The sequence below is a fragment of the Phyllostomus hastatus genome, unplaced genomic scaffold, assembly GCF_019186645.2.
Source record: "Phyllostomus hastatus isolate PE091 unplaced genomic scaffold, TTU_PhHast_1.1 phas_contig_148, whole genome shotgun sequence".
In the NCBI taxonomy this organism is placed as follows: Eukaryota; Metazoa; Chordata; class Mammalia; order Chiroptera; family Phyllostomidae; genus Phyllostomus; species Phyllostomus hastatus.
The window spans coordinates 19,679,092-19,702,390 of NW_025333607.1; the positions used below are offsets into that span (position 1 = coordinate 19,679,092).

General features: G+C 44.1%; 1 protein-coding gene and 1 long non-coding RNA gene across 2 annotated transcripts in view; one reads left to right on the top strand and one right to left on the bottom strand.

Annotated features, from left to right (window-relative positions):
* Positions 1 to 21,495, bottom strand: part of LOC123805574 — a 48,584-nt gene extending 27,089 nt beyond the window's left edge. The window contains exon 1 of the long non-coding RNA XR_006783321.1: positions 21,259 to 21,495. This is a non-coding gene — a long non-coding RNA (uncharacterized LOC123805574). The remainder of the gene's footprint in view (positions 1 to 21,258) is intronic.
* Positions 3,763 to 23,299, top strand: RGS21 (regulator of G protein signaling 21). Its single transcript, XM_045818232.1, has 4 exons — positions 3,763 to 3,773; positions 8,447 to 8,523; positions 11,184 to 11,350; positions 23,096 to 23,299. Exons 1-4 carry the CDS (start codon positions 3,763 to 3,765, stop codon positions 23,297 to 23,299), a joined length of 459 nt encoding a protein of 152 aa, XP_045674188.1.

Consider the following 23,299-nt stretch of genomic DNA (forward strand, 5'->3'; position numbering starts at 1 on the left):
TATTTCCTGCTATCTTTACATGGGTGTCATACAAACTAATTCAGCACATGTTTTTAAATGGGAGCATTGTCTAGAACCTACGCCAAGTATTAAACTGTCACTTAGATTAAATTATGCAAGCACAAGACTGAAATTGTTTTTATTGAATTTCCTGGGGTGACATGGGTTAATGAAGGTCTATAGGTTTCAGGTGTAGAATTCTGTAACCCATCGTCTGCGCACTGTAGTGTGTGTTCGCCACCCCATCAGGCCCCCTCCGTCACCACTGACCCCCCTTTACCCTCCACTGACCCCCCCTTTACCCTCCTCTGCCTCCCCCCACCCCCTTTCCCTCTGGCAGTCTCCATACTGTTGTCTGTCTACGAGGTTTTGCTTTTTTGTTTGTTTTCTTAATCCCTTCACCTTTTCCACCCAGCCTCCCTACCACCTCCCCTATGATGGCTGTTATCCACTCTCTGTTTCTATGAGTTTGCTTCTATTTTGTTTGTTAGATCATTTTATTCGTTCAATGCCACATATAACTGAGATCATACGGTATTTGTCATTCTCTGACGGGCTTATTTCACTTAGCACAATGCTCTCAAGGTCTGATTCTTACATAATTACCCTTCCCCCGCCTTCAGTGGTGAAGTGCAGGCAGCAACGGTTTCCTCGGGCTGTTAGAGAGGCTTCATCGGGGTGGAGCTCACCCACGTCGTCCTCCAGCGGGCTGTCGAGATACTGCGGCCTCTGCGGGTCGGGAAAGCTAATCGAGCTGTCTAGGACACGTGTCTCTGTGTCTCTAAGCCAGATCCTTCCTGCTCACGTCCCCGAACCGGCTTTCCTTTTGTTACAATCACAACCCCTGGCAGAAACGCCTCCCGCAGGCCTCCAGGTCCGACCTCTGTGCTGTGTGACCCTCTGTGTCCTGTCCGTCCACATGGGCACCGCATGGCTGACCGGTGTGTGCTTTTCCGTCTCATGCCACTGGCCCTGCCCGGACCCTTGTCGTCTCCTGCTGTGACCTCCATAGCCTCCTGGTGCTCCTCCATAGTGTGGACCGCCACACTACGCTCCTACCTCCCCCCGCCCTGCCGTTATTCTCACATTCTTCCAACTCACCCCACACACAACCTCACTGTATTAACTTCCCAAAATTACCGAGTTCCTGCTGTTTTATTAAGGTTCTGCATTCCCACACTACCTACCACAATTTCTTAAACAATGTAAACACTCAAAAAACTGTAGAACGAGTCTCATAGCCTTGCACAACAGTACGTTGTCCGCAGAGCCTCACACCACATCTTAGCTGTGCTTCTGGGAACGTCAGGGAAGGGGAGAGGGAATAAGACAAACATGTATAAGGAGCACGATGCACGACGCTCTGGCTGGATATGGTCCATTTAGTCTCAGAGTAGCCTTCCATGGGAAAGGCACTATCTCCATTTCAGTAGCAAAGAGGCCCACAGAGGTCAAGGCTACTGCTCATCAGAAAGGGTCCACACCTACAGACGACCTCACAGGTCTCGTCACGACATTTTACTCCATCTCTGCTGTCTTTTAAGTGGGGCTTTAAAGACTGGAGGTCCTTGGATGTCCTAGTTTTCTATTACTGCTGTAACAAACTACAGCAAAGAGCGGTTCGGGACAAAACAACTTTTTTATCTTGTTGTCTGGAAGGGCGGAAGCATAGAATCAGCCCCAGCAGCTGGAGGTCATGACGGCGGCGAGGCCGCTTGCTCCCCGAGGCTCCGAGGGGAGAATCTGTTTCTCTGCCTTTTCTGAGATGCCCTTAAAGGGCATCTGGGGGCTCCTGCGTTTCCTGACTCTTGCTTCTGTCCTCACATATCCTGTTGCTGACCTTGACCCTCCTGCCCCCGTGTTGTAAGAAGCCTTATAATTGCACTGGGCCCACCTGGGTAATCTGGGATTATCAACAATCCCACCTTGCCACGTTGAAGAACATCTTCACAAGCTCCAGGCATTATAAGACATGGGCATCTTGATGTATTATAGGACTCTACCCTAACACCTATATAATTTTATTAGCCAATGTTACCCCCCAAAATTCAACTAAAAATAATAACCACACACAAAAAAGACCTGCACATCTTTGGGGGCCGTGGCGCAGCCTATCGGACCAGGCCTGGGCTCTGAGCGTGGATGCGGTGCCCCTGGGACCCCGAGTCGGCCCTACTTAGGGGCCCCGACAACACTTAACCATGGCCACCTTTTGTCAAGATGCACTGATCACGGGAAGGGGTCATTCAGCCTGAGGAGGCAGTTTCTCTACTCACCGCTCACTTATTACGAACCTTCGTGTTCATACACTGAAGCCAGTGCCCAGCTTTCCTGAACACGGAGAAGCAGGCGAGGCCTGGGGGGCGCAGGTCGGAGGCAGGGCCCCGTGCGCTGTGCGAGCACTGCAGTCAGGAGCGCGCCGGCGATGGCGCTGAGCTCCAAACAGAAATTTTGGGTTTTGTTTTAAAGTTTTTATGTAAAATAAGCCTACTCCTGACTTCACGTTTTTTTTTTTTAAATCAAGGGCATCTTCAAATTTTAAGCGTTTATTTTTCCACAAAGTTCATGCATATGCTGTCAAGTGGGTACTTCATTACCCCCCTCGGCAAAACAAAGTCTAAGTCTGTTTAATGACTCCGTTCTTGCCTATCATAAGAGCATTACTTAATGGTGCTTGAATTAACAAAATGGATTGAGCTACTTGATGACATCCTTTCTTAATGATGCACTGGCTTTTTAGGTCAGCCCTTCTCCTCCCATGAGCCTCCTCGGCCCGGGGCCACGCACACGAGGCCACCCTGGTGTTTCTCACGTCCACTGAGTGGGGAAGCGTCCACGCTCACTCAGGGCAGAGGCAGATTCCCACCGTCTTCTGACTCCTTCCTTTCTCCTGAAATCATCGATCTCCCGGGAGGGTTTGATTCACAATGGGGGTCATTAAAATGCACTGGTAGAATTTCATTCCCCAAGAACGTTGTTATGTTACAATAAAAGCTTGATGAAGCATGGGGCTATATGTACACAGCTTTGACCACAGATAAAAATACCCAATACATGGCCTTGGTTTTGTTAAATATATTCAAGCATTGTTACCTTCAACATCAGCATTTCATAAAGAAATACTGGCATAAATGCCATGAGATTGGTGGTTAAAAGAAATAGGAAAATGCATGTTATTAAGCTGTAAAAAGTGCATAAATTTCAAAAAGAGTTAATACCTCGTACTAGAACATTTTAATCCTTGAATAAAATTGTAAAAATACTTCAGCATATATGGTTGGTCAAGATAACTGTATTAAAAGTACAGTCCTCTTTAGACTTTTTGAAAATCAAAGAACAAAGGAAGACAAAGTGATCTCTTGACAGATTAAAGACCTGGAGGTGAATATTACATTATATATATTTTTTGAATTGATTTAACCTCAAGTGAACAATAGTTGTCTTGTAAATGGATGTATATGAGCTTTAGAAACCAAACTTTCGAGTAGAATTTATTTCAGGAATGCCAAAGACTGGGGGAAATGTCACCTTTATTCCTAGAGTTATTTGTTCCTTAGGAGTGTAAGTGTTTTGACCAGAGAAACGTTAACGACAAAACGAAAGAAACTGAGCGGGGTGGGATTTAAAGAATGCCCGTTTGCCACCAGGGGAGGGGTATCTGCATACTAATTGTGTGTCCCCGCTTGGCCCGCCCGCAGCTGGAAGATCGGTCAGCAGGACAGACGGGGCCACCGCCACCGTCAGAGGGACAGACGGAGAAAGATGCCGGTGAAGTGAGTCGCTGCTTAAAGCTATTTTTACCCCAGGAGGTGTGCCAATGAAACACTTGGCTCCTCCTTACTCTCCATGTTTTGTTTCCTTCCTTTCTGATGAATATGCTCATTTTTGCCTTTCCTCCTGATTTATTTTTTTCTCCTTTCTCTATTGATCTCTTCTTCACTTCCAAAACACGTCAACGACTGGCTTGCGCTGGCAGGTCATGTTTATACCCGCTCAGATGAAGAAAGGTTATCCCCTGAGCTCTCTTTCTGCGAGGCTTTCCAGAATATTCAGTGTTAGAGACATAAGAGGTAGTCGTGATCCCCGCAAACACTGTTCATTATTGCAGTGTTTATGTGCAAATCTGAGGATGGATATTAAATGCTGGATGAGGAGGCAGCTGTCACTTCCCGGAGCACATGGGTTCCTTGCCTGAATTTCCCACTCTCCAGCACACTGCTAATTGAGTGTGAACAGCTAAGTTGCTGGAGTCCACATTTTGCAATGCAATACAACTGGTTCTGGCTGGCACAATTAGCGAGGTAACCGGTAGCTTTCACGCGGCTCCCATCTGGCCTGCCGCTTCTCTGGACACAGAATGTGGGGACTGCTGGCCTCGATGTCACTGACTTAATGAAGGAGACAGAACGGGAATCAGCCAAAACCCCATGAAACACTAAGTGCGATTCTGGCTCCAGATACACAGAGACTTTGCATGGAAATCAGACACACACACACACACACACACACACACACACACACACACAAAGAGCTACTCTGATTATGCATCACAATTATACAGGAAATACACATGCAATGAGAAGGGTCAGACAAAAGCTCTGTCAAAGTTACAACGAAAATTCAAGGGAAAGGAAAGAAAGAGGGGAAGGACATTGTCCTCTGAAAGTAAGGCATGCCCAGCAAAACTTAACCAACCCAGTACACTGTCCAATCAGCCACTCCCTTCCCCCACCCCAACTTTAATTCAATGAATTCCTTTCATTGACGTCGTTGAATTTTTTTTAATTTAAGAGATATTTCTCACTGTCATCTAACATAAGAAACGTCCTATTTTCAGCTGATAGTTTACAAGAATTAAGACTCTCTTTTGAACATGTTTTGAGTAGCCAATTACTGTAAATTAACCATCAGAGAAAATACATGCAGGAAGTACAATAAAATGCTATTGCAGAAAAAAAAAACATTCTTCAAGTATTATTACAAATGTTCCAAAACCAGAACAAAGCATGCATGCCCCGACACATCCACTCCAGGAAGAACGGTAAAAGGAGTCCTCGCTGCACACAGACACCGCTGCCGGAATTCCACCTCCCCGCCACTGCACGTGAGGTGCTGCACCAGGTACTGGCACCTCTGAATGCCTTCCCCCACGGGCGGCATGGCACTGAGACAGACTCTGTCATTCTCAAGGTCAAATGAGGAGAAATACACGGCGCGCTTCGCACAGGGAAGTGCAAACTGAAAACGCTCAGTATGTGGCCGTGCGTCTTAGTGCCATTACACTGTTTTTTAACTTGGACATATTTAGCAATAATTTGCTCTTCCACGGAATTCTAAATATACCATCACCCCAAAATAAAGACCAAATTAGCATTAGTCCTTAGGATAGTTGCATTCTGCCTAACTTCTGAAAAGTAAGTAATATATTACCACCAACCCTTTTAACAGAGGTAGTCAAAATTGAGCCGTTTGAGTGAAACTTGAAGTTGGTCAGAAAATCGTGATTTGGGGTCATTCCAAGCATTATCTCACACCAGCTGGGGATCTATTCAGAGTCGAAGGGCAACACTTCCCTGTATAAGAACAGTCTAGTACCTCTAATTCTACTATCTACAAAATTCTATAGCGGCAGGCAATCTGTAGTACTTTAGTGCACCTTCCTACCTCCGAGCACAAGGACTTCCCCTTTGGCCCTGGCTCTGCACTGCGTCCCGGGCTTTGCTGTCTTCGTTCCTCCTGTTTCCTGTATTAACGGAGGCGGTGAGAATAGCTACCGCCTGTTTGGACACTCCCATTCCAGAAAGACTCCCTACAGCCCATGAGCTCCTCACTGACTATTTATTTCGCTTTGGGCTGAAGCAAAACCAGTCTTTCCCTGGCAGACAAGACTGGCCCGGACGCCTCCCAGAGTGGATGTCGTCCGTTTCCTCCAGCTTCACGACCTCAGGGTTCAGAGTGAGGTCTGCGGTCTGTTGCCCGCCCGCCCCCCGCACCCAGTGATGTCCCCACATCATTTCTCCCCTCCCCTCCCCTTGCCCGGAACACACTTTGAGCCCACAACAGTTCAGCCACACCTGTCAGTAGCCTCCCCATCGCCATCACGGACCAGCATCTCGAAGTGCACTGTTTTCACCGAAGGCCTTCCCACCTGCCACTCCTGGGGGCTTGGTCACTCATTCAGTATCTGCTTATTTGTTTAACACGTATTTCTTAGACCAGACACACGGGTCTTGGTGCTGGAAAAGCACAGCACTCCTTCCGGTCACCAGAGAACACACACACAGCAGCGTTCGGGTGCACACGCACCCTCGGACGGGGCCGCCTGGACTCTCCTCTCGGGCTTTGCAAACTCTGACGGCGGGTCCTCGCTGGAAGCCGCTGCGCCGTGGGGCCAGGCCTGGAATGCAAACTCCTCTTGGCCCCACTCACGGACATACACTCCTCGGGAGCTTTTAACCTGAATACCCTGCGAACCACCCAATTTCAGTCCACAAATAGAGACGACATGTTTAAACATGTGCACTTTACTGAAGTGACTACATGATAGTTTAGCCCCTTCTGACAGAATTCCTGCAAGACCCCGCACTTGAGTCGCAGGATTTACAGCACAAGCGTATCAGAGTAACCGGTGCTGCGGCGCGCAAACGCTCTCCGGCGTAGAACTGGATCTGCAGCTGGGTCCCCGTCTCCATTTGTGAAAGACGAACATTGAACGGCTCAAATGACCCAAAATGCCCCTCGGAATGAAACCACTACTTCAAAACGGCTTCACAGGAAAGCCTGTGTCCCCAAGACTCAGAAAATCGAGGGAGAAAGGAAAGTCAGCTCCTCCTCCCCACCCCCCGCACGGGGAAGAAAACGCGAGAAGAAAACGTGAGCGATGGAAGACGGTGACTCGTCCCCCCGCAGCCCTCCGACCTGCCTGCTCCGGGAACGCCCACGCCACCGCCACGGGAGAACCGGCCGCAGCCAGCGCCGCAGAGGGGAGCGCAGCCAGTAACACCAATGCCAATGCCGCCGCCGCCGCAGCAAGTAGCGGAGTGGAAAAGCTCCGAGATGCTTCCCACCAGCCCATCTAAGATTAGCCGCCTTGACATGCAAATGTAAAATTTTGTAAGAATGACTTAAGTATAAGAGTCTATTTTATCATCAACCATTTTCATAGAAACCTTCAATGAACCATCCCTTCCCATAACTAAGTCATTTGCACACCATAGCTACCTAACCCAAGATTTATTCATTTATCTATTTACTTATCTATTTATTTATTTAGCTTAGCGGCTGTGTTCTATGGATGGCGCTTATTTCACCAGGATATTTTTTTTTGTTAAGAAGAATGATTCATGATATATTTGCCATCTCACAAAGTTTGTATCTTAAACCTGATTTATTATTTCTACATCACATCCCCAAAAGTATACCTTCTTCAGAAGGCTTGAGTCTATAAATTTTTTCACTGCTTTGCAGAAGATATGACTCTGTCTTGACGGATTTCTGAATTTCAATAAGTCAGTGCACAACCAGAAGCCTACCAGTCTAAGGAGAACCAAAGGCTGCCTCAGAGTGGGGGGAAAGACTTTGTCATCAGCAAATTGTTTATTAATCTAGCTGACAGTGCTAATAATAGTTGCAAATTCTTGAATTGTGATAAAGGCACAAGAGATGTTGCTTGTGGTTCTGTGAAGCATAGTACATTTCTTCTCAATTGTAAATATGTTAATTGCTAAGTTATGAGGCATTTTTCTATCCTGTCCCTGAAAAGCACATAACAAACATTTGTACCAAATCACATAATGTTCACATTTTCAAGATCATCACATATTACCAAATCCTCATTTAAAATGTTTTTAAAACTTTTTTGAGATGCATCATTATGAAGCAGATAATTTCCTATATTGTGAAAACTTGGAAAATAGTTCATACATCATAGTGTTATTGTGGTCACTTTTCAGGGACAGGATAGAAAAATGCCTCATACCTTAGCAATGAACATATTTACAATTGAGAAGAAATGTACTATGCTTCACAGAACCACAAGCAACATCTCTTGTGCCTTTACCACAATTCAAGAATTTGCAACTATTATTAGCACTGTCAGCTAGATTAATAAACAACTTGCTGATGACAAATTGCATCCCACTTTGTGTTGAATTGCTGTCCACTGTGGAAAAACATTATCCAAGGTGGAGCCAAAGTAGGTTTACAGTTGTTTGTGCGGAAAACAACACAACAATTAGCAAATAACAATGTGAAAATAAAACCTGTGTCTCACATCTTCAGAACCGCAAGCCTACTTTTACCCACCCTCTATAATTCTGGTTGATCTTCTGCAGTTTGATTAATGGTGCAAAGCTCATTTAAATGATGTGATTCAACAAATACACCCACCTCAGATGTTACAATAGGTTACGGAAGAGAAAGATCACAATGCTATTGTCAAGGGTAGATGTTGTTTCTACAGGTCACCAGCAACAGACGCAGCGGCGTGGTCGGAGAACATGGACACGGTTTTAACCAACCAAGGTAAGAACCAGCTAAGAACAGGTCCCGAAACTGAAAGATGTATTTTATAGCATGACTTCGATCAATATTTGAAGGGTAAGGCTCTCCACAGTCACGCAAATGTACAACAGGCCCAGAGTCTAAATGGAGTTAGGTTGGGCCAAGAATAAAACAAGGTTATAGAAACTCCAAACATTAAAAGAGAAAGCAAGTGAGGAATTCATCATTTCCTAGACTCATTACCATTTGCTGTGTATCATGACTAGTTTCGTTACAAGGTGAAAGAAACACACAAACTACTGAAAAGTTGAAAATTTAGAAAAATCACTGGTTTTTTCATGTCTGGTAGGCCAGAATAAAGTTTATAAAGTATTTATTTCAAATGAGCTGTTCTTATTTTTAGTAAACACAAAACCCTATTTAATGTATATGTATATTAATGTGCACGAGTTGATACATATTTATATTATATATGATAGCTCAATAAACTAATTTTGGCCAATTATAAATAAAACCTCCCAGATGATACAAAAGGGTCACTGGACAAAGTTACTAGAACTTTCTGCGATAAATCATTCTGCTTTGCAGCAGTTCTATCTCAAATGGGACGGGGTGGAAATGACACTATAGAGACATATACAAAATATGCTTAAAATGTTACGCTGTTTGAACTAATCAAATGTCATTTCCATGTTAAACTCACAAAGTAAATACCAGAATTTTAGAAAAGTTTGCCACATGACAAAACTGAATAAATTCCTCATGGCTATTTATTCTTACGTAGAGTTATATTGAATTGATGAAATACTCTGATTTCCTCGCTCATAAATAACTAATCTCTCTCCAAAGCACAGACATAAAACAATTCACATTAGTCCTAGAATTCAGCTAAGGTCAGAGAAGAAAGACCTCGTGAATATGGAATTGCATTTTTGCGAGTTTAGAATGGCGTGATTTGTTTTCTTTTCTTCCCCTTAAACATATAACCAGTGGGACAGACGGGTTGGCTGAGAGCAGGGGGTCTGTCCACCGGGGTGACTTTGCTGGGCCCAGGGCACAGGGGTGGCACCCCAGCCCAGATAGCCCCAGAGGCTTTGAGACCAGGATGTAGCCTGCACAGGCACCTCCCCTGGGACTGATATTTCATGCCACACAGTGCAGAAAAGGCACAGATTCATCCAAACGGCTGCGTGATTCTTGTATTTTGTAACACCAGAGAGAGAGCTTACATGTCTTTCATGCTCTTGACAATTCAGTGACTCACCAGAGTATCTAATTGTTCTGAGGACATGAGGGTGTGCTCTGTGTGCATTGGGCACGGGCATTGCAGTGGGTCTCACCGACGGGTGGGTCCTAACCCTTTCCTGTGTCAGCACAGTTGGATCTAACCAACAGCCACTCCACCCTGCAGAGCGTGCCTCAGGGGGTCAGACTTCAACTGCATGCAGCAGGCCCATTACGGAGTACCAGATTCACGGTACATCTTTGGAACATTTGAACTGTGTGCACAGAATAGAGAAATAGTTCAATAACTAGAGTGTCCCAGACAGAGATGGCTGCTGCAGTTCAAGCTGTTTATTCCATTCCCTGGTGTCCTAAGATGATGATAATCGTGAGTTCGGAACGGTCCTTTACTGGAGATGCAGAACAGGAAAAACCAGTCATTGCCTCTTGATCTCTAACTTCCCATCTTCCTGGGATGAACCTAGAGAATCGTCATCAGGGAAAAAGCTTCGTATGCCTCCGTGAATCAAAAGTATTCTTTCAGTATTATTAAAGTATGCTTTATCCTCTATATGAAACATATTATCATAACTTCTGTTTAGAACCCTCACATCCATCCTTGTTTGGGCCAACTCAAGAAATTTTAACTAAGGGCTATTAGTAGGATTTTTATAACCCAAATCTGTGTCACAAAACCTTCATGGATACAGCTTTACATTCCAGAAGCATGCAGCTAATTGCACTGTTGCAGTGCTCACTACTAATGACGTCCACACTCCAACGTCCCTACTGAGAATTTTAATTGGTACCTAATAACCTTTCGCAATGGCTCATTATTTCAACTTTATTTTTTTAAAACAATTTTAAAATTTGTTAAATCTATGTGAATCCACCCAACAGTATATAATGGGGAAAAGCATCCAGAGCAAATATCTTGACAATCACGTTCCATATTTAGAGAGTACAGTTGGCCAGGCCCTCCTGTTCTGTTTTAATAAACCCAAAGTAACACAATCTAACTTCACAGCATAATACTGTGTTTTTTTGATGACTACTAACAACCAAGATATTCCTACTCTAAACCAGTACCTTGGCCTGGGCCCCGGGCCGTGGGTCCAAAAGGCAGAGCCATCCATGGGCTTCCCTGTGGAGTAACTTACATTAAGACTCCCCTAAACACAACTCCTCAACTTCCCAGATTTGAAGAGAAAAAGTACAGGCTTTCTTTGCTAATGGAGCTAATTGTAGAGTTAAAGATACAGTCTTTTATGTTTATGACAGTTGATTCAAATAAGGCTTTTCATGTTAAAAAATTAAAACAAATAAATGTTACATTTAGAGGGGCGATAAGCAGTTGCCACTGAATACTCAATAAATGCTCACACTACACAGTGTACTTACTTTGGTCATATTACCGAGCTATGTGGTATACAAAGTTTTTCTTATATGTTTTATAGCTGGTCTAGACGCCTTCCGAACCTTTCTAAAATCAGAATTTAGTGAAGAAAATGTTGAGTTCTGGCTTGCCTGTGAGGACTTCAAGAAAACAGAGAGTGCGGAAAAAATTGCTTCCAAAGCCAAGATGATTTATTCTGAATTCATTGAGGCCGATGCCCCTAAAGAGGTGAGTAAACTATTCCAACATCATGAATATTCATCCCTTAGCAAATCTGCTCCCAATTAAAAGGCACTAAATCCATCTAAAGGGAAATCACATTGCCATGATGCATTCGAATAGAAAGTGTCTGTGAACTCCGATAGGAGTTCTGAAGAGGATCCGCCGTCCTTCACTGATTCAGCACGTATTTCTCAGTCCTGCTCCTGTTTCCTCAGCGCAGCATCCAGGCCCCAGGGAAACAGCGTCTACTCCTCCTTTCTCTTCAGTTAAGCAGCTCTGACGTCAGCCCTACAGAAGCGCGACTTCAACGGGCCCTTGGATTTCAAGGCCGCTTTTGGTTTTCCTTTTTGAAAACACGGAAGGCAATGTGGAATCGGATTTTGGAATAAAAAAAAATTTTAATTAAAAATAGTATATGGGGGAGAAAAAAAATAACTCCTAGCTAACATTATAAATTCTTCATTTTTAGTATCTTGGAGCTTCCCCAGTGTGGCCGATAATAATGTCTTACCTTCCAAAAGAAGGTGTTGTCGACCTGCGTTTCTTTGATGGGGAACAGGAGCCAGAGGTGGGAAGCGCTGCTTTAGGACCAGAAAAGGGAAGAACGGCCTTAGAAAGGAGTCTCAAGTGACGTTGACAACAGCCCCCCAAAAGCGCTATGTGTGACATCACATTCTTATTTTATTTACTCTCCAGAACTAAAACCACCATCATCTCTACATGCCCCTCTAATATTTAGCTTGAAAGTTTAAGCATTTATACTGTAAAACCACGCCGATTCCTCACTGAACGTACTTTAATGCATGAGTAGCAAACAGAGACTTAGGTTAGACCACAAGTTCAAGCCATCTTTCCGGAAGTGCAATGCCAGTATCGTTGCGAGTGACAGTTGCCGTATTTTCTGACCTAAAATCAGGACTCGCTGTGTAAGATGGGTCGTTGTACTTATGGGGACCAAAAAAAAAAAAAAAAAAGATGAAATGCAAACACTTTCAGGAACATCCAGGGCATAAACCTGCCCTATCAGTAGTTCAAGCTTTAGATGGCCATTAATTACCACAGCACATAATGGCCCAGCACGACACGCCAGAAATATGAACCACTGGAGTGCTGCCTGGAATTTGCAGGGTGAAGAGAAAAGAAATTCACCTCCTGTGGATCTATTTCAACATTCATTTCCCAGTCACCATCTAAAGAATCAATAAATAATTCCAAAAATCTTAAAATATAGTATATAAGATTTATCAAGTTGATTAATGTGTCATTCCCTAAAAGGCTCTGAAATCAACTCTACAGAGATTCTATTTATAGTGACATTGGTTTGAAAGCCAGATTTTTTTTCTCGTTTTTATGAATCCATCTAATTAATAGTGATTGTTTTAGAATAACATTCTCAAACAATATGTAGACTAAACAAAATATAACTAGATTTATCGCTGCTTTTCAGGCAATAAATTATATTGTCTTCTTAAAGTGCCTAAAGTATTAGTATTAAATATGACAAAATTAATTGAAAATAAAGTTTGTAACTTTCGATATGTAATAAAGTATACATATTGAAATATGTATATACACATATATATATACATTCAAAATAGTCATTATCTTTTCTATTATTTGCCATTAACTGTTTCCAATTTAAATTACTAAAGGGCATTTGCCTCTTATATTATACATCAATTGCAGTCATCAAAGTATTTCTCTATAGCCCATCAATTACATGTTAACTATAATGCAACTATTACTATGCTGATTCATTGAACAGATTTCTTAAGTGGCTGTTCCCACAATGAAGTAACAGAGTAGGAAGAGAGATTGACCTATATATAATAAAACCAGTCAATACATAGTAAGCAAAACCACAGTTTACTATTAGCACAGTGGGAAGGTGACTTTATCTGGAGAGTTAAGAGAGAGATTTATGGAGTGGCTCACATTTGCAAGGTATGTCAGTTAAAATAAGGAATATTCATTAAGCAAGTAAATAAAGAATATTTCAGCCGGGGGTCATGGTGGTATAGCAGGGAGATACAACGTTTTCTAGGGTTTTCCAGAAATTATAAGCATTTCGATATTGCTTCAGTGACGAGAGCCCATGAGGTCCGATGGGTAGCAGTGAAGATAAGGAGGGTGGGAAGTATTCTCTGTTTATCCAGTAGGCAGACTTAACAAGACAAGGTAATATATTTGATGTGGAAGGGGGAAAATATGATTTTCATAAGTAGAAAACAAATTCAAGAATGAGACTCCTATGAGAATTGTCTCCATTTTTCTATACTCAATTATAGTCATCTAACTGACTCTTATAAAGAATCAAAATTATAACCAATTTCCTTGCTAGAAATACCTAAAGAACAACGACAAGGCCATTTTATCAAGATGTCTATTACGTCCCATTTATTTTCTTTTTAACTCCTTCTGTCTTTATTTCTTCATCTATAAAACTGCTAGCATGGCTTGACAATTTTCAATTGATCCAATTAGACCATTCACAATGGGACTGCACTAAACTCACTAAATGACCCTTGTCCACAAGCTGACATTGCCACGGTTCTCAGTTTCCCCTTCAAACGGGCGTAGACTGAACACAAACACAAACTGAACACTCGGGCCTCTACGGGGTGAGGGACCTGCAGCTGGGCTTGGTGCCTTCTCCCTCCTCACCGTGTGACCCCTCTCCAGTTTCTGCCCCAACAGGGAGTTAGTGTGAGGCAAGAAAGCCTAAAGTTTGGTGATACCTAGACCTATGGTCAAATCCTGTCATCTTGCTGCAAGCTATTGCTTTGCTCTGAGCCTCATTTTCCTCCTATAAAAGTGCATTAGTTTTAAAAAAGTATGTAACAGCCCCACAGAAGAGACGAGAATGACTGAGAGAGATCACATGTCTGCCTCACGCAGAACACTTTTAAACAAAGGTTAAGCCCTTTGTGTCTTTAAACAAGTCGCTGTAAGTGCTACTGAATCAACCTGAAAACAACTGTTATCTAATTTCTAAGAATGTTTGAAGAACAAGCAACTCTAAAAGACCTGAAAAATGTATATACAAGAACACATTACAACAGCATGTTAAAGTATAAAAATCACTCTCTTCAGACAAAAACAGCTACTCATTAAATGGATTGTACATAGATAGTTTCCAAAGAAAATATTGCAGGAAAAATATAGGGTGAGAGCCAGGTATTTTGACTAAGTGATTTGAATATTATTAGACATGAAATGTATGTTTAAAGTGTCTCTACATTGCACACAGGAGGAACTTGTGAGTGACAAAGAAAAAATTATTCAACTTCTATTTATATTATCCCTTCAATGTGAACCACTAATTTCATAAAATTCAAAAATGTAAAAGATAGTATTATTTGGTTTTAAGAAAATGTAAACATCCAAAGAAACTTAAAGCATTTTTTTGTTAAGCTGAGACACTAAAATGTTTTAAATCATTGTTTCTTCACATTGAAAAAATATGATCAAAGAGAAAATCACCCATGCGGATTGTCCTTCTGTGGGGTTAGAACATGTTGGAACAATCACACCGCAGTGTAACGCGGTGTCTAAATTCAACCTCTTATTATCACCAATCCAGGAACAAAGACATTGGCAGTCCAAAAATAATTAATTCTTAAATCTATTTACTAAATGCATTTACTAAATGCAAGGACTCCCTAAGTCACAAAACAAGAAACTGTAGTCATAAAGAAGCAGATAACTCACTAGGTGTGCACACGACTTGTTTGACATCTGAATCTGGGTTTCTGCATTTATTCTTAATGCCGTGTAACGTTGTTTCTTGACTCGCATTTCATTTCACACCAGTAAATGCTTATTCCGTGCCCACTGTTCACCTCCTCGTGAGATAAAGCACCCCCCCCATGGACCGGAAACTCTGGGAGATGGGTGATAAACATACAACACAATGGACTGTGTGAATGAGGCTGCTCAGTAAGCAAATGCAAGCAAGTAAAATGGGCTGAGACTGTAGTTTGGCTCAAAAGAAACATTCAATCAAGTTAGATTAAAAAATTAGAATTTATGGAACTAGGGAAAAATAGCTAAGGATCAGGTGTGAAAAAAAAGAATGGATGAAATTGTTTGCATTATACCTGGAAGAATATGATTGAATAGTAGTGAGACTGCATGTTAAGATAAAGTCTTTATTTTAAATGAGGTTCGTTTTAAACTGAATCTTGAGGGACTACATAGAATTACTGGTAGCAGGAAGCCCATGAAAATGAGCGTCTAGAGGCATTTCCTGATATTACTGTATTTCCGGTTTTGCCTTCTCCACTTTTTTTTAAAGATTTTATTTGTTTATTTTTAGAGAGGGAAGGGAGGGTGAAAGAGAGAGAGAGAGAAACATCAATGTGTGGCTGCTGGGGATCGTGGCCTGCAACCCAGGCATGTGGCCTGGCTGGGAATCGAACCTGCGACACTTTGGTTCGCAGCCCGCGCTCAATCCACTGAGCTACGCCAGCCAGGGCCATTCTCCACTTTATACTCACATTTCAGTTTTCTTTGCGTTTTAGGTGCCACTTTCCTAGTTTTAGTGTTAATGGTATTTTAAGTCTCAGTCTTGCCCCACAGTTTGCTGCTTGTCAACGGTGCCCACCACCGACAGAATCCTCCCGCAATATAACGTTTGCTTTGTTAAATCAACTTCCTACGTCTTGGTACACCAATCAATAGTCAAGCGCTCATTCCATATGTCAAGCACAATGCTAGTGCAGCTAAGAAAAAAGAAAGTCAGGATCCCTGAATAGGTATAGCTAACCATGCTGGTAGAAGACCCCTGTTAAAAAACAACCACAATGAACTCTGACGAGTGTTGTGACAGGGACGTGCAGGTGACATGGGGGACAAGATGGGAGGAGGGAAGGGCAGAGGAGAAGAGTCCAGCGAAGGACTGGCCAGTACCTAGAAGGCTGGGTCAGGGGGAAGAAGTTGCGTGTCTCAGAGAGCAAACCGAGGCAAGAAAGCCGGGAGAAATCTGTAAGCAGCATCTGCACAGTCCACGGACCGCCGCCTCCCTCGAGCACCACGGTCACCGTCTCAGAGAGCTGTTACCGTCACCCCCACTGTACGCGTGAGAAACGCACGGAGCCTTGGAGATGAAATGATGAGCCCTGAAGTCATTAGGACGCACGGATCGGATGGAGAGGAAAGAGGTGTACAGCCCAGGCTGCTGGGTTTCCGGTTCCCGCCTCTGATCTGCTCCCTGCGTTCATTTAAATGTTCGTGGGGCAGCCTTGACGGTGAAGCTCAGGGCCGCGGCATCAAGGGATCGTGTCACGTGGCGTCTATCTTCCTCTCCGGCGGAAGCCCTTCTTTCTCTTCTCACATTCTCTCCCATTTGTGCAAGGTCGGAAACTACGGAGCCCAGGTTCGGATACGGCGGAAGCATTTGTCCTAATCATTTGCAGTATCACCTCAACCCCCCAGAAAAACTGATTGCTGCATTTCAACTCAAAAACGAAATGCTCAGGTGCTTTTCCTAACGTCCACACGCCCGGTGCCGCTTGCATTAGTCGTGGAGGAGTGCGCTGGGCTGGGGGAGCGGCCCAGTTAGCCTCACTCCCTTTCACTTCCTCTAGGACGCGTTCGCTTATGGACATCTATGTTTAGCAGTTCCTATACATGGTGGTGTCGTGCATTATGACTGCATATGTTCGGGGCTCTTTCCTTTCTCTTGCCCGACAGAGGGTGTTGGCACTGCACGTCATTTATGTCTGTCTGTAACATCATTGACAAGAGGATACAGTCCTGTGCATGGACGGAATTCTGGATGCTGCATAGCTTGCTGTTCTCAACGGAAAGCCACCCTTGAGAATATATTCCGAGATACAAGCGCGCCTTTAATGATGCCAAAAGTGAAGTAAGACTAGAGGTGTTGGTGGTGATTAAATAGAATTATGTCGCCACGGTGTGATTATAGGTAGCTTTAATGTGAATACTGATTCTTACACTCTGCTGTGCATGAGAGCTAACAGGCTGCCTGGCCCATTTTAGTAGGTAGGGGGTTTTCCATATGCAAGCTCATACCCTTTGGGGAATGAATCTCCTGTTACACTCCACCTTCTAAACGAGGAAGGCTACCTAAGTTTGAATTGAAAACGTTTTATTCAAATTATGTAAAAATATATAAAGCGCAGCTTGGGGTCACAGGAAAGCCAGAAGGAACACATTGAAATGTGTTCTCCCTGCAAAAAATAATTTGTTGACAGCCAAAAGAATTTAAAACCGCTGGACTCTGGCACGAGTTACTTGCAGTTAACAAAATCATGTGAGGATTAAAAATATCCTGGATCTTGACAACAAAATGGTTTTTCAACCACGACCAGAATCAACAGTCAGAAGGCAGTCATTTTCGGGGGGGAGGTGGCTGTCAGCGTCTGCTGTATCGAGGCCTCCGCAACGGTGACACAACTGAAAAGCCTCTAAATGGTTGTGATGACACTCAGCCACCCTTCCGTAACAATCACACCCCGCGTCTCGTTTGCTGAGATTGGCAGTGTGGCGTCTCAGAATCTAAGATAGTGTGTGACCTTTTGAAAAGTAAGGTATTAGAATATTTCATTTCTCAGAGTCTTTGAAACTAAAGAGCATTCATGCAAGCAAAATGCAGGCACTTAACTCCTATCAGTAAATAATATTGATAGGACTCTGTGTCTGTCGTCAAGGGATAAACCGTCCAGCCCGTACGAGTTTGAGATGCTCAGCAAAATCTGAGCTTCTGGGTAACTTTCAACAGCTCAGGCCTTCCTTAAGGTCAGACAGGTGGGAAGTCTGCCTCTCTGAAGGTCACCTCCTAGTGAGGCCCCGCCTCCCTTGCATTCCAAGCTCAGCATCACCTCTGTCTAGTCTTTGAAATAGAAATGTACCCATGTATCGTCTGGTAGAAGCCCACCAAAAACCAAATCGGAGATGAGTACAGTTAGAGGTGAAGTGTGCAGACATGCCCCAAGAGTAACTCTAGTAAAGGAACTTATGTGTCCAAATATGTATTAGGACTAATATTTTTATGTTTTCCTAATAGTGAAATTTCAGAAAGGTCAGGGAGAAAAGACACAGCCCATCCTGCAACTTCACTTACACTGACTTCCCGGGAGCATTCAGCAAAACCCATCACTCTCTTAGCTGAAGCGCTGTCTTCAACTGGCTTCCGGTACTTCGTTTTGTCTTCTGCCGCTGACGACAGCTCTGTAACCACTTTGTTTGCTGTTGCAGCTCACACCCCAGCTCGCCCCATCCTGAGGGAGGCCGCCCTCGTCTGTGTCCTGCTTGCGGTCACTCTCCTGGGATCTCCCGCAGCCCCACAGCTTTAAAGGGCATCTCCGAGTTCTCAGGTTCAAGGCTCAGTCCCGAGTTCCTGCCTCAAATTTTCTTCTACCCAAGTCTCTCCCTCTCACTGCAAGGAAACTCTGTTCTTCTCATTGCTCTGGCTAAACACGTGGGAGCCAGCCTTGATTCTCTCTTTTGTTTATACCCCACAGCAATCCATCAGGACTCTCGGCCGTCTCATTCTGCACAGGCTTTCTCTTTCTTTCTTTCTTTCTTTCTCTCTTTCTTTCTCTTTCCTTTTCTTTCTTCCTTTCTTTCTTTCTTTTTCTTTCCTTTTCTTTCTTTCTTTCTTCCTTCCTTTCTTTCTTTCTTCTTTTCCCTCCCTCCTCCTTCCCCCCTCCCTCCCTCCCTTCCTTTTCTTTGTTTCTTTCTTAGTAGCAGTTTTGTACATTATTTTAAATTTTTTATTTATTTACTAGTTTTAGAGGGAGGGAGAAAGGGAGGGAGAAAAGGAGGGAGAGAAACATTGATGTGTGAGAGATACATCTATCGGCTGCCTCTCACATGCCCCCAACTGGGGACCTGTCCCACAACCCAGGAGTGTGCCCTGACTGGGAATCGAACTGGCAACCTTTCACTTCACAGGCCAGTATTCCATTCTCTGAGCCACAGCCACCAGGGCAGTTCTAAAAGCCGGTCACTGTTACAGATTCTGTTCCTTGTCCTAGCTCATAAATAGGCAACCACAAGTCTCGTCCATCCTGCTCTAAGGCCCTGTGGGACCTGGCACCCCCGTGCCTCTCCAGCCCAGCACACGCCCCCATGCGCACACCTTGAGTCTTCTATATGTGTAACAATACTTTGAAGATCAGCTTAAGATCTCATTGCCCTCAGAAAGCACGTGCTATCCTTTGGACTCCTTCTTCGGAAATCTGTCCTTTTGATTGACTTTTCTTCTTAATCACCTTTATGTCTTCAGATACTTACACAATTTCTAAGCTCCCATTCAAAAAAATACTCTAAATGAATTCGTTCTAGGAATGACCACAAATAAACTAACAACATCTTCACGCACGTGTTAGCATTTCTCCCCAGAAATATAGAGATAATAGTACAATTCATTTTATAGTTGTGTGGATGATATAAAGTAGTCATATAAAGACATAGCTCATCAGTACTAATACTCAACAAATATTATTAGTTTTTACAGTTTACATAATCATCTTTAAATATCCTTGTGATTATTTTGCATGCAATGCCATTGTTCACATATTTTGCCATAGGAGAAGACAGTGTCACCAGAAAAAAAATCTAGGGGAGGAAAACTTGGAACAGAAGTTGGAGAATGCATCTCTGCTTTGCTCATATTTTGAAGGACATGTAGAGGAAAAAAGGAATTAGTGAAAGAAATAGGGAAAAGACAGCAGATAAAAGACAGGTTAATTCCACATTATGAACTACTGAATTCCCTTTCTAGGGAGTTGACACATCTTTGTTGGCTGATAACCAGGTTGAATACTTAACATTAACTGCAGCCTTTGGACCCAAATCTGTTTAAGCAAGAAATCAAATTTCTTAAGATTTTTAAACTAAAATAATGTATAATGATAAGGAAAGTAGTGATTTTCCTTCTGTGATGAAGGAAAGAAAGCTTCTGGGAGGATATTCAACTTAAGTTAAATCATCAGAGACAAGGAAAATCTGTACAGAATAAAACTGTGGGGAAAGAGGGTTTTTAGACGATGAAACGGCGTAAATGAGGGTTGTGGGTGCCCACTTCGCCCCAGCTACCACCAGACCAAGCAGGAGACCCCAAGTGTGAGGAAGCCCAAATGCCAGGGCACGGACGTTAAATTTTATGTTACAAAATTAACAGGTTTTCAGCTGAATACTTATACGATGAAAGCGATACTTTGGTGAAACTGATACAGTAACGCTGTCTGTGGTGTTCATTGTAAAAAGGGGTATCGAGCAAGATATAGATTCCGTAGTTTTAGGAACGAGATTCGGGATAAAAACAAAACAAAAGGACAGACAGGCGTGAGAATGAGAACGATCACTGTGTCATTAAAAAATAAAAGATGAATGAGGAAAAATATATACACACACAGGTAATATGGAAGTATGTTATATATATATTTGCATGATGAGGGATCAGAGGAGGATCTGCGCTCGGGTCCCGGCCCGTTAGCGAGCCTGCCGCCTCCCGCTCAGCCCCGGGGCGCCGGCCGCTGCCTCGGGCAGAAAAGCCAGCGCTGCGCACCGGGCCGCTGGGCCCCACGGGCCTGGCCTGCGCCTCCTCTGCTGACCTCGCCCCCGACACCTCCCACCGCTCACACCCCACGCTCGGTCACGCAGCTGTGGTGGCTCCTCGGGACGCCACGCATTCCTTCTCGCATCATAGACTCAGCATTTGTTGTTTTTCTTCCGCCGGAAACCCTTTCCCCCAGATGCTCAGAGGACTGGCTTCCTCTGCTCGTTCAAGTTCAAATCTAAAATAACACGGCTGCTTTAGGCATCGACTGTCTCCCCCCAAAGAGAGCACAGTTCGGCACAGGGCAGGCACTCAGAAGCACCTGCGGAATCAGCGAGTGGAGGGACCGGCTCACTTCACAGCAACTGAGTCAGGGACCACCCACCTTCGGGGCCGGGAAGCGGAGCTCGGGACGCTGAAGCCCCTTCCCCCAGGTTACCGTCGGGGCCCAGTCCGGACGATTCTCCCGAAGTCTCTCCTCTGCTGGGCAGCACCCTCCCTCCTGCACAGAGAAGCGAAACCGGTTCCAGGTGTCGAGGCCTCCGAGGCAGCCGCAGCACCGACCTGGAGCTTGCAGGGAGGACCGCAGGGCACGGGCCGGACACGAAAGCCGCAGATGCACTCTGGGAGCGGCCGGGACCCCTAGAGAAAGCAAGCAAACGTCTGTGAGCAAAGAGAGGCCTTTTGATGGTGCTTGTTTTTTAAAAGGCGATTTTATTTATTTTTTAAGATTTTATTTATTTATTTTTAGAGAGGGAAGGGAGGGAGACAGAGAGAGAAACATCAATGTGCGGTTGCTGGGGGTCATGGCCTGCAACCCAGGCATGTGGCCTGGCTGGGAATCGAACCTGCGACACTTTGGTTCTCAACCCGCGCTCAATCCACTGAGCTTGATGATGCTTTTTACGGGAATTTTTTCTTCTTTTCTTCTTCTTAAAGTCATATCAAAATATTGTAATGTCCCTTATCTCATTTAGTGCTTAAAACTCTCTCAGATAGATGCAATTACTGTTCCCACTCACACCGCGGGAACCAAAGATTATAGGGAATCACAGAGCTCGCCTCGTGCGTGCGAACAGCAAGGAAGTCGTGGATTTCGTGGCGGGTCTGCCTGCCTGTCTTTCAGCTTCAGTTCGATGAATATAAATTGTCATTTCCGGGGGCGGGCAAACGTAGGTTTACGGCAGTGAGCACGAGAAGCAGAGAGTTTATATTTGTACTATTTGCTTACTTAGTTTTTGCATTATTTATTATTACTATTAACCTACTTTTGCCCACCCCTGCATAGTGTTTCTTCTACCAGAGCCCCAGATTCCGGCCCCTTTACAATCGCCCCCATTTTGCCAAGACATTTTATTTCAATTCAGCCAATACTTACTGATTGCCGATTATGCGTTAGATAAGCCAGCTGATTACCAAAGCATAGAGTGACGAGTAAGACAGACACGGCACCTGCCCTTGGAGAGCTTTCAAGTTTAAGGTCCCCCTCCCCTACGGGCCTCGGCAGGGCCCCCTGTTGAAGTCAGACTGACCGGGTGTGAACTGTCCTGCTCTCAGCGCGTGTCCCCGGACGCGAGCCGAGTCCGACGGGTCTCGCCGCAAGGGCGTCTGGGGCATTTCACACCTGGGCTGGGGAACGGCGTGTCCGATCCGACAGACCTCTCTTAGGCCTTGCTGGGGACGCCGGCGTGTCGGGGCGGTCAGGGGACCAGGGGACACGCACACGCATGCACACGTACATGTATGTACATGTATACTCGGTGGAAGGCACAGGGGTTGGTGGAGAGGAGGGTATTATTTGGTTCATTTTTAAAAAAAAAAAAAACAAAAAAACAAATTACAATTAAAAGCAACACAGTAGAACCAGCATGTGTGTGTGGGGGAGGGGGGAGGTATGGAGAATGAGACTGGGCTGGTGGAAGCCATCCTGGTAAATTCTGGTTATCGCTCTGCCTCTGGAAGGTACATTTTAGGCATTAAGATAAAAGCACCAGTGGGGGAAAGGGGTAGGAAAAGAAATTTAAAATCACAACGTATTTTGTTTGCCTTTTCACGTTGCCATTTTTTTTAAATAATCTCAAAGGAAGGTTTTTACCTGTGTTCTCTGTCAACGCCAGACCTCTCAACCTGGAAAACTTCAAATAAGAAGTGTATCTGCCATCTGTATAAGTCACATTTTTTAAATCAGATTAATCTAATGATATGCGATCTTATGTCCACAGATTAACATTGACTTCAGTACCAGGGACCACATTTCGAAGAACATTGCGGAGCCAACTCTCAAATGCTTTGATGAAGCTCAGAAGTTAATCTACAGTCTCATGGCCAAGGATTCTTTCCCGCGATTTCTGAAGTCAGAGATTTATAAGACACTGGTAAATAGCAAACAGGTTGGAAATCATAAAAAATGGCTCCCTTTCTTATAA

Coding starts and splice junctions, on each gene's coding strand:
- RGS21 (XM_045818232.1), top strand. Junction 8,524..11,183: donor CACGGTTTTAACCAACCAAG/GTAAGAACCAGC, acceptor TATGTTTTATAG/CTGGTCTAGACGCCTTCCGA. Junction 11,351..23,095: donor AGGCCGATGCCCCTAAAGAG/GTGAGTAAACTA, acceptor TTATGTCCACAG/ATTAACATTGACTTCAGTAC.